Source organism: Hyalella azteca, unplaced genomic scaffold, assembly GCF_000764305.2.
Source record: "Hyalella azteca isolate HAZT.00-mixed unplaced genomic scaffold, Hazt_2.0.2 contig9456, whole genome shotgun sequence".
Classification (NCBI taxonomy): domain Eukaryota; kingdom Metazoa; phylum Arthropoda; class Malacostraca; order Amphipoda; family Hyalellidae; genus Hyalella; species Hyalella azteca.
In genome coordinates, this window is record NW_025939527.1 from 456,028 (window position 1) to 472,556 (window position 16,529).

Genomic DNA, 16,529 nt, shown 5'->3' on the forward strand with positions numbered 1-16,529 from the left:
TTGGGTGCCTTCAACATCTGGTAAAATATTACAAACATTTTTATTAATGGATCATGCATGGAATTGATAATAGAGCAAGTAAATATTTACGTACGATGCCTCATTTTCAACTTTTTCTCAAATTATTATAAAAACGGAAAATTGTAGAACAGAACTGGAATAAGTGGCTGTAAATCATATAATTCTCTCTTACACCCTATAAGTGAGTCCAGTCTTTTGTTTTGAAACTGCTGTAAATAATTCTACTCTTTACCATTTACAGTTATATACCGAGTAGCTATAATCTTTTTCTAAAACTTATTTTCACCCTTCTTAATGAAATTCCCCCTTAATGAATTAATCAACGACCCACGCATTCAATGATTATAGGCGAATAAAGTTTTCGTATTTTTTCTCGATAACATTCAGCTATTTACCAAATTGTTAAAAAGCCAAGCGATTAATTAGACGATGTAAGCGTCTTGATGCAGGGGCATTGTTCGGAGCCACCCTAGCGTTGTCTCGCGCCCAAGACAATGGATTCTACCTCTAAAAACACGCGCTGTTCTATATATTTTGCTGCCGTGGGCAATCAATCGCGCCTGCAAATGCCTTTTATCGAGTGAAGGTTAATTTGTTACGGAAACTAATTGAATGTTGTGACTGGAGGAGAGACGAGAAGCTCCAGGATTCTTTTCGATGAAAATTTGGCCGGAGATGTTCAAATGTAACACAAAGTGGACGATTCTCAAGACACTGCAGATATTGGAAGTAAAACACGTGTTAATGAAGTGGGGGTTTTCACATACCACATTGCAATGGAGAAGTTTGATTTATCATTAACACACGTTACTAGATTCTTGTTGGTATTCCTCATAACGCATCATTCTACCGTGCGAAAGGCATTCAATTCAATTATTGTATTCAATTTACAATACGTACATTGTTTTTTTTCATATCGCACAGTATGGATATATGTTGATCAAACGTGGTTGTATTTAGAGAAATTTGTGTATTTGCAAGGTTTCTAATCGTTCATACATTTATATAGGTATATGAATTTTATTATTCTGATAAATTTGGAGGATTATTAGTTTTAATGCTTCGAAGGTAAGTTTTCAAATTAAAAAACTGCATTAAACCTTAAGTGAGTTATATAAGTTCATACAAAATTATTTTGCAAGAAGATCAGAGGCCTCATGTAGCAAACGAGGTAACTTTTCATAATTAATTATTAAAGAAAATATTTTTGCTTAGTTCCACAAGACGAAATTCAAGCTCAGGCTCTAAACCAGCTTGCCATAAATTCTGCTTAATGAGGTCATGGAAATTTCAAACTCACACGTGAATTCTGCATGAGCTTAATGGTCTTTTGAGTGATTTATAACGGCAGTTAATTGTGAAAACGATGTCACGTTACATTTGCATGCATTTATTATGACGACTAACAGTTTGCGAAATTTCTTGGAAGAATATCACTTGTTTATTGTTAAATCTAGTTAATATTTGGGCTGAATAAATAATCTTTCATCCATAAAACATTTTGTTGAAAACAAAAACAAAGAAAAACTGAGAAATAATTGCCCAAATTCATTCTGTGGCTGTTAAAGTCGTGTTATTATATTGTAAACTTGTCATTTTCTTTCATATACTAGACGTACCCATTAATTTATATATTTTTGAAGTACATTGTTCAATATTCGTGGATATCAACCAATTCGGGTGATGTGGAAAAAAATTGCGAGTTAAGCAGGCTTTTATTCTTCATAAGTTTTTATTCCAAATAGAATTACACAATCAGAAAAATGATAGAAAAATAATAACGTGATATCAGATGACAAGAGGCTCCTTGAGCGAATAACAATTTATGTTCGTAATGAGCTTCGTAGGCGACATATAGCGTGAGAAATATATTAAAAAAATTTATATATATTGAAAAAAAATATATATATATAAGAAAATATTTTTTAATAGAACGGCTCCCATTAGTTTCTTTGTGATTTTATAACATCATAAAACCAACTTACACTTGACCAGATTTACTCATAAATCCAACTTACACTTGACCAGATTTACTCTCGCCGCACTCCAGAAGAAATTTCAGCAAGTTCTCCTTTGGCTGAGAAAGGAACTTTGGAAGCTCGCTTCAAAGTTCTGCTTCACGAACCCAATATTTGTTGGCTGTTGAGCATGCCGTACGGCTCAAGTTGGCTGAAAAAAATCACATTTTTGGGGGGAAAGTTTTTTGATCGTTAAGTTTTGTGTGTGTTCTAGATCAATGAATGCCCTACTTTACAAAAGCGCCGTATGCAATACACGTCACTGCACTCTATGTACAAATCTCTAGTTAGTTTTTAAATTGCGTATTTAAGAAAAAATTGGAATGCGCGTTGGGAAACTCAGTAAGAAATTTATATTTTTTCTATGAAAGGAATGATGGATGGCAACTATGGTTCAGTATTTATTTTAGGCCAATTTGTTCTCGAAAATTCAAAATAGAAGTTCTCAAATGACTGACCGCAATTCTTATTTTTATTTTGCCTCTAACTTCTTTATTAATAAAATTTATTTTATCAATTCTTCTTATTATTTTTGTCGCCAACTCATTTATTGTTATTTTTGCTGCTATTGCAGCATTCCTTTGAGCAGCTGTTCGAGCCAACGCTTAGACCAGGGCCTATACTTTCAAAAAAAAGTTAAGAGATCGTAAGTTCTTCAGCCAATCATTGACGGCCTTTCAAGCAAAATCCACCAATCATAGACAAGAAAATAGAGCGTAAGTACTCACGTTCACTTAACGAGTTTTGAAAGTATAGCCCAAGACCCAGAAATTTCGAGTCTTTGCAACTCCGGCTTTGTTGCTTCTACGTGAATATTTGTTTGGTTTGTTCGCCAAAATATTAGTTTATCATTGAGTTTGAATTTCATTTTTATAAAATAATTTACCGTGTACTTGATACCTTGCTAGAAACTTGGAAACTTGCACTTCCGGCGTATTTTATTAGTTTTCTGAGATAAATTGTAAATTTGTCATCTTATAAAAAATTATTGAACTTATTCTAGACTGAGTGAAAAATAAAATTGCCTGCATTAAAAATCACTGAATATTACAGAAATGCAAAGCTCCGAGGGTATTTTTATGCATACTTTATAAGAACCAATATCGCTTTCATTAAGGGGCTCGAGCCCTAGCGTCATAGAGAGAAAATTTAATATATTTTTCTCTGTGTCGCCTGAAATTAAATTACGGGGAAATGATCAAATCAGCTCCTGCTGACGCCATAAGCGGGAATGCAGCGCGATGCACTCAGGCAGTTTACTCATGCAGTAAACCCACGCTTCGCCACATCGACTCGACTGAACAGCGACATTTTTTTATTGTGAAAATGGCCATATTTTAACTCTGGTTCAACAGTGTTTATTCATTGATCATTTGCATTCAACTTCATCCACGATTAAACTAACAAATCATGCGCAGGGAACAAGAATTAAGTTAGATGATGATTTAGGAAACACGAATTTTTACCTTAGAAGAAACCATCTAAAGCGACGCTCAAGTGCAAGACGGTCCGTGTTCAGAGCGTCTTTGCATGATGTCACTCTGTACTGGAATATTATATACAAAACATTGCCAGACATTACCGGACATATTAGTGATATTACCAGACAGCAACTTCAGCCGATCGCCATCAGCAATCTAATGACTTCGGTTGTGCGACTAAGATTTTTTCTTGGACCAGCTGTAGCTGTAGCATTGTCTGCTCGAGTATCAAGGCCATGAGTTTGAAATCATCACAAAACGAACATTACCAATCATAGATTATGAATTATCGTCGTCGATCTCGATTCGCGACCACCTTATAAAAACGGGTTCTTCGTGCCTAAGAGATGAAAATTCATGTCCCAGCTATTTGTATACTCCGAGCTGACGCAGTTTCTCACGTACGTTGCCTGTGCAAATTATCTGATTCAAGATACAGTGTTCAACCAGTCAGTCCCACAACCTAAGCTTGTTCCTGCAACGTCAGGATGTTCGAACTGAGGCTTTTTCCCCTCTTCATGTACTACGCACTGCAGGTTTCCTCGTCAATGAGAGGCGGTAGGAAGCTCAACAGTTTCCACTCTACGTGAACGTTTGCCTCGTCTGTAGACCTACGTTATATTGGCCTCTGAGATTCTCGTTGCACCATCTTGATTGAGGTGAATAGCCTGAAGCCTTGCGACGCTCCTAGCTTCTCTGCCCAAGAATCGCGTTTCTTTTCTTGTGAAACTTCTAGAGTTTTACCACCGAGGGCTGCTGAAGGGAGCTCCGAGAGCTAATAAAAGAGCTATCCAGCCAGTGTTGAGTGGTCGAATTTACCTTGAAATTCTTTGCTTGCGGTCAAGGAAAATTGTATAAATAGCTTGAACTTTGTTTGACCTTAGTTGGAGTTGGAGGCTAACACCTAGTATAATCCCTAAGAAATTTCATCGAATAAAAAGCTATCTTATCGAAAGTCTTGTTATGATACTCGATCGAAAAACTTACTGCATTAACATGTTATACATAATTTTTTGTGAGTACTCTAACTTTTGTTAGAAATTTTCTTTGTTTTTTTTTTATGCTTTCATTGCAAAAAAATTGAGCTAAATACATTTCGGAGGCTTTTCCACGGAGTCTTCATAAATGAATTAACAAGCTTGAAGTGTCCTTAATGCTGTCATCATTGACCAGCATTCCCTTATTTTTCATTTATCAACTTTTTTATTTCAAACCATTTCTGTTAAACTGATTATTGCGCACTTGTAATATATTCAGCAATTCTCTTGTTACTCAATTTGATGATTAACAACTTAAGGCAAAAGAATGCATATCCGTTATAATCATAGAGACCACTGATCTTGGACGACCATTCATCACATGTGCAACGTGACAGAAATGTATTTATATTTTCTGGCGAACTGATGGAGCTTAGATCAAAATTGACGGCACATTACTTTATTTAACTAAGATATTCTATCTGAATTTTCAGCCCAGCTCCGCACCTGCGTTGCCATCAAATTCAACCGAAAAGGAATTGATGGTATTTTGATCAAAGTGCATTGATTCATATAAAAATTGGAATTTTCAAGGCCGATTTTATATAAATGAAATTCATGGGCTATGTGCTTGACATCGGAGTGACTTAGTGGCTAGGTGTTCGGCATGAAGTGTCGGTGGTATGGCGCCCCAGACATGTTTATATGAACAAACTATTCCTCTATGTTGACGGTGTCACTACCTAACACGGCCGCTCGTAAGTCTCTCTCACTTCTGATACCTCGCTGTGATAAATGGTATCAGGGCGAGTGATGGATGGAACTCTGCTCTCCCAAAACGCTTCATACCTTCTTTCGGCTGTCCAACTAACGTGACCAAACATTGCAACGAAAAAGGAGAATGTATCCTTAAATGAGGTTTGGTTTCCCAAACCCAAATTTCCCACACTAAAATATTTTTAAATAGTTATTTCAAAAGAGAAATATGGAAAAGTTAACCACGAGAATTTGTTCTATTTTTTATGGATACGCTCAGAGACTTGCCGTTATTTGCAGTAAGATCGTTAATGTTGGAGGTTGAAAAATAACGTCAAATTATTTGCACTATTTCAAGGGGGGTTATTTATTATATAATTACTAAAAAGTAGCGCTTTCCAAACTAACTCAAAGAAAAATTTGTGTTTTGAAATACTCAGAGCTTTTCGGTTCACTTTTCCACAGAAGCAGAGCGGCAGCTCACGGAAAAAAATATCTAGAATAATATTTGGTCGATACAGCGTGGAAGTCAAATCCAGTGCATCAGTCATAGGAAACGTGAAAATGCCATCCAGTCGACTTCTTACCCCACTGGAAATTTAAATTGGGCGTACACAGTGTCGAGGGACTGAAATTCAAACCTGTGAATTTTTTAACTGCAAATCGAGCTGAGCTGCGAGGCACACTAACCTGCACGCTAATTATAGCCAGAAAACCCGGCATAGTTGCGATGTTCCGATGGCTTCATGTCTGTCGGTCTCTCATTTTAGTGTTCTGAGTGCAGGTAATGCCAGCAAATATTCATTACCATGTAAGCCACAGACCCAGCGTGAATAGTAAAATCCCTCTGGACGATTCATTAGTGGACCTCAACATGCGTCGGTGTCCAATGAGTTCAGTATGGACGTTTATTGAAATGACCTAATTCAGTTGGTCCAGCTCGACATATGCGGTTCGATATAACCTCATCAACTGTCCGTTTATTAGCTGAGGTTCAATTAGAAGTTCAAAATAGGTCGTGTATTTTGAAAGACCATTTGCCAGTAGCTCGTTCTAAGAATAGGTCAGTAGAGATAATAGAGAGGTTTCAATAGTGTTTTTTGAAGAATTATCTGGCATCAAGGTATAGATAGATCAAGGTCCGTTTTTCTTGGTGTTTTTTCTTTGGGGGAAACGTAACCTTTACCGAGAATTTCCATTTTGAACGAATAAAATGCAATAGAGCGAGTAAAATTTCTGCAGTTGCACGTTTTTTGGCCAATCAATTTTGCTGAATCTCAAAACTCTATTGCTGAACGTACTCGTAGAAATGCAAGCAGGTATAAAAGCTGGATTTAAATTTGAATACTGTGAATTTAAAAACGTGTCTAACTCAATATTCAAAATAACGCAGATTTTTCAAATTAATATTGAATTCAATTGAAAACTTTTTTATCACAAGTAGAACGCTTTGATTCGTGAAGTGTTATTTCGTTTTCCCTGTCAGTTCGTTTTATTGACATAATCTCAAATAAATTGTTAACCTACTTTTTTTTTTTTTGAGAATATCGTGCCAAATTTAGTTTTCATAAATTTCTTCGCGTAGCAAAAGCAAAATTTTCGAAATTGCTAGAAATTCTAGATCGACGTTTTGCTGATATGACGGATGCAATACACCAATTTTCTGCTCTTTCCATCCGAATGTGCAAATAATTTATAGATTAGTATTCCAAGATACATGCATTTTGAAACTATATAAAATTTATTCTATTTATCACTCTTAAAAGACGTTCGAAAGACGACCGAACCATTCGAAAATTCATTTTCTTTCAGCTGCCAAAAGCTTTGCGAGAGGTAAATTGTGATTGGCAAGAAATTGAACGATGGGAATGTCCAGTATATAGGAAAACAAATTTTACAGCTAAAAGTTTTATGTCCACTTGCTCATATCCTCTTCAACAAGATTTATTAATAGATGCATTGTTAATAGATCGAAAGTTCAGTTACGTTACCCGCAAATCAATAAGTCAAGTTGTGTATAAACTTATAAATAAGCTCATAAATAACCTCATCCACAAGTCAATACGTTTAGTTGTGAATAAACGCAACCCATTCACACTCTCATAATTGTTATCAGAAGAATAAGTAAAAATAAATATCTAAAAAATATATTAAAAAACAACGAAAAGGAATTCTCGAATGGTCAAGTCGTTTTTCTTTTGAACGTCTTGAACTCGTTGATAACAAGTCGTTGTAACCAAGTTGGCTTATTGTAGTGACTACAATAAGCCCATTTGTAACATTGTAGTGACATTGTAGTGACTACAACAAACACGAGAATGGTCTACGGTATTAACTCCTGACATTTCATTATACATTTTTTTTAATGACCAAGTACGTGCAATCTAGTCAAGGGAAAGTAACTCCCACATTTCACAGGAAAATATCGATCTTCAAACTAACAAAAAACAAGTAAAAAATATGAATTTATCAGAATTAGGCTGAAATTTATTTAATAATGAAAGATTTCTATTTCCATTTAACTTTGGTCATCCATCGAATCCACGCTCCTTGTTTTTGGTTCCATGCTTGTTTTCCACAATGAAATTTGGCGCTCTCTTTTATTACTGTAAAATGAGTTATTGTAATGCCATTTATATTTAAAACTGCATAAAATCAAATTAAATTGCATATAGCAATGTGGTAAGAAGTGCAATTCAGAAAATTTAGAATTATTAGAAAACATTAAAATATTTTCTTAAAAACAAACGTACGGCAAACTTTGTTCGAGGAAATATAAAGCATCTGTCTTGCAATTTCTTGAGACAGCCTCTTAATCTAAACAGCCAGGACGAAGTTCACCTTCCACTCCTCTTCCTCAAACTTAATTTAAAAGAAGTTTGCAAGCTATGATAGCGACCAAAGTTATCTGATTACAGTCGTTGAGTTTTCCAAAATGTGTGCAAAGTCAAACTGCCGTTAGTTTCGAGACAAGCCCTCATGAATCTTGCCTCAGGTTAAGGTTTTATGACAAGGCAGTCATTGCGGCCTGAAGCTAAAGAGATGAAAAACAGTCTTTGATGAAGTACGAATTAGAGAACGGGATTAACTAGACGACTGCGCTTAGAGAAATGAGTGAGCCTTTGTCCAATTATCGATATTGCATTTGCATGTTGACGCAGGGAAAGGCCGCTCTCCGGCCGTCCTATGGGTAAAAAGTGTGTCTATTTGAAAATATGGTCCGTTCACTCTTTGAATAATGCCTCTGAAAAAATAATGACACAGTTTGAAAATTTGTCTGAGCAAGATATTATTATACTCTAATTGTAATAAATGGAAAAAATTTTTATTGTTTGTACCAAATTACCCGCCTTAATATAGAATCACCAGAAAATAAATTTCCTGGCTTCACTTACCTTCTAATTTGCTTTAGATGAAATTACGAACGTATAAATAGCGACAAAAAAAAACGGAAATTGCCTTCAGAATATAAAAAACATGCGTATTGAAAATCATGAAATTCCAACATGACACCCAAGGAGTTTTTCATCATATAGCTAAAATTATTTCAACTTTAGGTTTTCAGAGACAACTGAATGCAAAATATCTTCCTGATTTCTGTTGTAAATATCATCGATAATCACTAGTATTAAAATATTGTTTTCCGAAAAAAAACTTAATTAAGTTCCATTTGCTGACTGATTTACTTATGCGCGCATCCATTTGCACCTGTTTCCTCCACCTCGCGTTTTTGTGAGTCTCTGTCCATTTAAAAGCTTCAAAATAAGTCTCGGCAGAGCGTAGGCTGGAACGAAGCACTTCGGAACATCCCATCAACTCAAAGGAGTATCGAGTGCTGGTCGAGGATCAAAGAAGGCCTTTTAAAAACAACACTGAGATTGGGAACCTTCCAACAGTTTCGGTGGCGTTCGCTTTCGAGCTGTGCAATGACGATGCAGCGGCAGCGTTTCCTCTCAATTTAGTTCTGGGCGGGCTGCTCGCGGCCGGCATTTCCGATACATGGAAAGGGTTTTGGCTTGGGGACGAAAGACTTTCAGCTACTAAAGGCGGTAGCGTTGGTTTTTTAAGATATTTTTAACCCTGCAGGGAAGATTTGAGTGGCCAAAATGGTTGCTGCGTTAATGATTTTGAGAGTTAACAGACAAGTATGGTTAGCTATGGACGAAAACACACAAATGCGCTCCTCTGCGATACATAAATAAGGACATCCTATTTTCATAAGAAAGGATGCTACAAGAATAATCTTCTATTTAACCCAAGTAATTCTTTAATGATGATTAGCTATAACAAACTCTGTTTTTTTTATTATGAATTAATTTTTATTGTTTATTTAGACCCAGTAAAAGTAGGTACGGTGAATCTTGAATCGATGGAAAACTAATTAATTCATCAGTTCAAAAGAATTAGGAATAATCTATCATTAATTAGGACTTAAAAACTCAAAAAGTTAAAATAAATTTCCGACATACTGTACGTAATAAATTATTGAATTTCCAGTTATTCTAAACGACTGCCCGAGCGCATACACCATCGGTGTCATTGGACAGTCTATATTTATGGGCCAGGCTTGGAATCCAATATGTGTGAGCAAACACCATGAGTCTCGATAGGCCGCTAAGACAACACAGCGCGAAACAAGCGGCCACTTCGTAGTGACGGCCAACAGCCAGGTTGCCTTGCTGGCCACTTGGTTGCGACGGCCAACAGCCAGGCTGCCACACTGGCCACTTGGTTGCGACGGCCATCAGCCAGGCTGCCACACTGGCCACTTGGTTGCGACGGCCATCAGCCAGGCTGCCATGCTGGCCACTTGGTTGCGATGGCCAACAGCCAGGCTGCCATCCTGGCCACTTGGTTGCGACGGCCAACTGCCAGACTGCCATGCTGGCAACTTGCTATTGACGGCCAACGGCCAAACTGACCACTTGATAGTAACTGCCAACAGCCACTCTTCTGCGCTGGTTACTTTGTAGTGACCGCGTTCACACTTCACGATTTCTCTTCAGCCGAATAAGCAGTGAAATTTACGATCTTATTAATATATCAGTTAGTTCAATGACCTGGCCCAAATAGCATGAAATGTTTAATAATCTAAAATTTAAAATTCTGAACATAAAATCTGATCTAATCTTAAGACGAAATGTTTTCCCAAAGTTAATAATCGAATTAATCAATACATCAACGTGAATGTTTAAAATTAAAGTGTGAAGGCACATTCACTGCACCGTTACAAACTATTAGTTGGTACATTGCTTTCATTGATTATTAAATTCTAAGTATTGTCATTTAAAATGCTATATAGGTGGAGACTGTCCATTATATTTCCGTTAAAATGTTTTCATTGTTTTATCCTCAGGAGGCGGAGACACGGTGGTAGAGTCTCTGGTAGACAGGACGGTGTCTCTGCCGTGTCTCGCGGCCCAGAGACCACATCACGACACGCCTGTGCTGCTGCTCTACTATCAAGCGGACTCGAACTTCCCTTTCTTCAGGTGATTCTCGATTTTCTTTTTTCCTCATTTGAAGTATTTTTAGCGCATTTTCTCATTTACGGGAAAAATGCACTATTGTGCTCGCCATGTCCGTCCGTCTGTCTGTCCGTCTGTCTGTCCGTCCGTGACTTCAAGTTTTCGTCGACGAGAAAATGCGCTCTCTGTTACTCACTGCAGTGAGTATTGAGTCAAATTTTTTAATTTAGTATTTATTTAAATCAACTCTTGTTTGGTGGATTTAGAAATTCTCCATTTTCTTAGTTATTTCTGTTCATTGTATTATTGTGTTGTGAGCCTACTTGAAAATAGCATCTATAACTAATTATGTTTCATCTCTATGAAAATCAGACAATTTTATTAATTTAGTTCTTGAATGTATTCAGCCACTTTTTTTGTCAAAGCCCCACGATGTTTTGAAGTTCCATATACATATCTCGCTGGGAGCCTGTTCAGTCATGCACGCTGTAATCCTTGCACTTTCCAACTGCATTGCATCCGAACATAGGTTGTGAGAGTCAATACAATTTTCAAAGTTGTAATGGATCTCCAAGTTTGAAAGTGGTGGCAAATTTGAACAAATATTGCTGTCACACTTCTCCTTCCCTATTTTTCTTTCATCCTGGAAAATAGCCAGGAGCTGGACGAATCTGTTTGCCGCTACTTGATAAAGTTCTCTACTTTTTTCAATCACTAAACGAAATGTTCCGATTGGAAGGTATGCTCTAAATCTAAGTGAGCCTTTAGGCTGTGGAATTCCAATATTGCGAGCCCCAGCGCGCCGCAGCTGTGAAGCTGACAACTGAAATTAGGCAGGCCGGGCCCGTAGGTATGGATTCTTTCGAGCCCCTGGCCCATACAGACAGCGGCCCATTCCTGCCACTGGCCTATTCCAGCCACCGGCCCATAACAGCCATCGGCCCATACCTACCACTGGCCCACACCAGCCACCGGTCCATTCCTGCCACCAGCCCATTCCTGCCACCGGTCCATTTCTGCCACTGGTCCATTCCTGCCACCGGCCCATTGCAGCTCATGAGACGGTGCAGTCGTGCGCCCGGTCGACGTATGCGTCTGGAATTGCCTCGTCGCTGTCCGAGTATTCAAATGAGGCTTCGTAGTCACATCTTCTATCACTGATACAGCGAGATAAACTACAACCCTGGTTCTCTGGGATATGTGGCTGCTCATTGGCAATACGTCAATCATTACCTTCTTTTTTAATGTCAATTAGCGATGGAGAAATGATTTAGTGTTTGTGCATGAGACTTCATAATCAATTAAAAATCAATTTTGAAAAAATAGATCAGTAGTCACTGCAGTGAGTGACAGCGAGCGCATTTTTTCGTGAAGTCACGGAGGGCCGGACGAACATGACGAACACAATAGCGCCTTTTTTCTATTAATGAGAAAATGCGCAAAAAATTAGTTCGTAAAAATAGTGATATTTTTATCAATTTAATAAATGAAACTAGATGTTATTATTTATTATAAAGACGACACGATTAATTTTTTTTGGTCGAAAAATAGGAAAATCGCTTCTTACAAAAACTCAATTTTACATCATGACTTTAACATTAACATCGAAATAAAATGCTTTTCATATGCCCAAAGGTAACTTAATAGACTTTCTAAAAAGGTAATGAAACCATTCACAACCAGCACTACATTGGCACGTTTCAAGAAAGATGACATCGGCATTTTCTATGTTTATGATGCACGGAGCACGTCTAAAGTTCACGAAGTGTGACAGATTCTGCCATCTGTTGATGTTATCCAAAAGCTGCTTCCTTCCAGACAAAATTCGTCCATTTATCGTAGAAGAGTCGCCTTTTCAAGCAGCTCTTTCCCAAGAGGATTGCGCGCCTATGAGAAATAGCTGTTCATTGCTCACCGGAGACAGCCTAGCCCCGCGACGGGCTTTTTAGTGTCCAGTTGCAGCACGAAGATGCTTGCACATTTTTATAAAAATCGATTGACCGTTGCGATTTGTGGTGTCAAGATCATACAATTTTAGGCGACTAGTATTAGTAAATTAGTCTAATGTTTGTCTTTGATCTATTTAAATTATATTTAAATAATATCGTTTTTCTATTTTATGGCAGTCGTTGATGATTTTGCATTAACGTTTTAATTACCTTTTTTAACGAGTTCAATTTTTTAAGAATATTTTTAGGGTAAACCCCCATCACTTTGATTATAGTCTAGTGTGAAAATATAAAATAATTTGTCCATCATTGTGCAAATCAGCACCAGCACTTTTTATAATACCTGCACATAAATTCAAATTAGATTATGATCAGGTAGAATACAGGCAGCACTGGCAATAATTATTTATTATTGTGCAATTATTTAGTGATTTTGTCGCGGACTGTCTTTCTGTGAAACATGGTTCTCGCTTTTTTTCTTAACAACACATTATTCGAAACTGAATTCAACGTAAGCCTTCATCGGCTCACTCTTGAATGAGCCGCCATACTGGACAAACAAACGGTGGACACGGCCTCCGTGTGGCATTCTTAGAAGATAATCCCATGGATCTGTCTTTACTTATATATTCTTCATGTAATTAGTTTCAACTGTGATTTGTTCATTAAGTCAATGACTTGAATTTAATCCATTCTTGTCAGCCTATTCGATTCAACTGTCTCTGTAATGTGTGGCGCTGCTTTCCCTCAAAATTGTCCCACCACAATTTCTACTTCAGTGGTTCTTCCCCAATATTTGCCAGCATCCCTCGTGAAAAGTAATCGTTAAATATTTATAAAAGAGTGAAACGACCGGAATCACGCAGTTAAAATAATTGACATTCATTGGACTTAAAGTGAGGAAGAATTGTATGGAAGCGAATAAGTTTCTAAACGTCTCGTTCCAGTGTATCGCCATCACTCGGAACACAGCTAAATATTTGATTCATCTAGAATATCGCAGCAAATTGAAACTTGGGCGATAAATCTACCTGAGCATGATTTATATGGTACTAATAGCATGAGGTACATTCCCTGGGCCCAATTTGGAGCACGACTCGTCACCTGCGAAACTCTGCATTCTCGTATCTCGAAGTGCGACCTCGTACCTGGACGTGCTATCTCGTATCTTGACCCGCTACCTCGTGCTGCCATGAATCTCGACGTGCAATCTTGTATGTGGAGTCGCTATATAGAATCTGGACGTGCTATCTCGTATCTTGACTCGCTACCTTGTGCTGCCATTATCTTGACGTGCCAGAATCAAATCAGCTTTCTCGTATTTGACGTGCTACCTCTAATCTAAATGACTGGGCCAGACAAATGCAGAGGACATATCAACTCATAATACGACGGCAAGCAATCAGCGATACTTCAACAGATTTATAAAGAATGATAATTTGAAATATGTATTAACGTTTAAGATAATTATATTTCGATGAACAAAAAGGCGAATTTATGATTCATATGAGTCCTTTTTAATGTCGTATGATTTCCGAGTTTTGTATTTTATTAGTGACAGTCATTGTTAATTGTTCAAAAATTATATGCTTGACATATTTCCCTCTGAGCAGTAACTTCCAAGTTTTAATTTTATATTAACTCCGCCATCATATTAATCAACAGTTTTTGCAATCAAATATTTTTGCAGAAAACAGTCTCATGTTAAATTTAACCATAAAAATTTTATTAATCAAATGCTCTGCAGAGTATAATATTTACAAGCAACCTTCATTCAATTTGTCCGCGAAAACCAAAACCAGCTTTTTTTCTTTGCGAAGCTTTATTTTGAGCCGATATTGACGATGCATGACTAGGTTTTTCGAATGAATAAAATCTTGCAAACATTTGCTGAGCACCAGGCTGTCACTTATTGACTCTCTTCAAAGACACCGCGGACTGCTCAGTCGTTCATTGGTAAATTTCTTCTTGAATTTCAAAATGTCCTTCATGAATTCGAGCTCATTCTCAGCAACCTCTGCAGCACCTGCAGAATTAGATTTGGAATTACAAGCTCAATATTTTTTAGAGCATTTGATCAGAAATTATTCTTGTTTTAAGGAAATAGATTTTGTTGTCTTATGACTGAGCCCATTTAGATGCACGAGAATTGTTTGACATAGAGTTTCCATTCCAAAGATATAACTCATAGAGGAAGTATTGAAAGACAGTGGGATTGCCTGGAAAACAATCTACTGTAGAGTAGTTTCCCTAACCGTGTCCTGAGAATACTCGAGTTATCTTGCCCGTTCCAATTAACACTCAGTTAACTAGAGGGAAGAATGTTTTAATAAAGACCAAAGGTATTCGAGGCAGTGTTAAGGGAGTTACGAACTCGCTGTTGACAACATCAGTATGCTAAACGCGCTCAAAACTTCCCAACCTCGCGCTTTTGGCTTCAATCTTTGTAGGAACTCAATTAGTGTCGGGAAGACGTGAATAAGCCAGCGCCGAATTTCTAGGATGTTACAAATGCGAATTGCATTGTTTCTGCGAGCCGCCCCGTGTTCGCTCAAATGCCTGGAATCACTCCCAAAAACTCTACTAGTGTAGAATTACCGAAAAGAGGCATACAAGGTGTGGGGAAAATCGTGTTCAGCGAATTCAGTTCATTTAATTTAAATCAGCGAATATTTCATTTGCTGATTATTATTCGCTAATTTATTTATGTAACGTCTTAGTCAAAGTTTTTTGTGTGTTTAAAATCTGACATCACAAAAAAGATCTTTTTGTGTGCGTATCCTATACATATACTCATCGTGCAAGGCATAGCAAGATTGCCAAGAAGAAATTGGAACCAAAATGAAAATTTTATTCTAAATTGATCTTGAATTAATAACTCAAAATATAATAGTTTTTATATTACCTAACGAAAAATAAATTGGATTTTTAGGTAAAATGGGAAATTTTGTGGAGCTGGAGACCATCTCTATCGTCAGTTAATTATAAACTGATGACGAAACTGGTCTCCGAAACGTTTCAGTCCAGAATATGATAAATTTTTACCGTTTTCACAGTGCTGTTGAATAATAAATTTATTTGCGATAGAAATAAATACATTACCGTAGTAGAATGCGATTGCATATGAGCTTTAGATTTTATATTGCTGAACAAAATATGGAATTATACAATGAATATATTGATTTGAAAATATTTGTAGTAAAGTGTTTGATACCATAGGCTAATTGAAAATTTTCATGTTGATCTGTTTCTCAATTAAAAAATTATTCCTCAAAATTTGGAATTTAATGATGGATTTCTTAATGTCAAGTTTACATTCAGTTCAATAGATCGTACTTCTATCTGAAATATTTTTATCAATTTGCGAAAGCTCATGAACATAGAAACTGTTCTCTCATTTAAAGTTTTCTGCTTCGGTATTTTAGTTTTATAAAATTTAAATATTTGAAATTAAAATTCCAAAATCTTAATACTCGTACCAATCATTTTGCATCTGATTTATTTAATGAATAAGACCTTAGGCTCTTTCCAAGAATTTTCTTCAGTTGGTGCACGATTGGTAAAACTTTTTAATTGCCTTCGAAAAAGTTGAAAAGACGAACCAAGCTTTGTCAATTGCTGCGCCTTCGCTAATTAGCTCTAGCCTAGAGCGTAGGAGCTTCAACGCTCGAAAAAAAACTTAATGAAGATTATTACAAACATGGCCAATCATTGACCATTTTGCTGGCCAACTATTGGCCAAAATATTCAAATATTTCCTTGCTTGAACAACAGGAGGTCTTCCTCTTGTCAATGTGTACCCCCTGATAATAATTATCTAAATTAAATTTTTCGAGCAGTGGCTTCTTGAGTCCTCCGG

At 36.9% G+C, this 16,529-nt stretch overlaps 1 protein-coding gene across 1 annotated transcript in view; it reads left to right on the forward strand.

Moving 5' to 3' along the window:
* LOC108681939 overlaps window positions 1-16,529 on the forward strand; it is a 79,736-nt gene that overhangs the window by 20,496 nt on the left and 42,711 nt on the right. Inside the window, exon 2 of the mRNA XM_047882028.1 lies at window positions 10,610-10,745. Coding sequence (XP_047737984.1) covers window positions 10,610-10,745 — 136 coding nt within the window. The remainder of the gene's footprint in view (window positions 1-10,609; window positions 10,746-16,529) is intronic.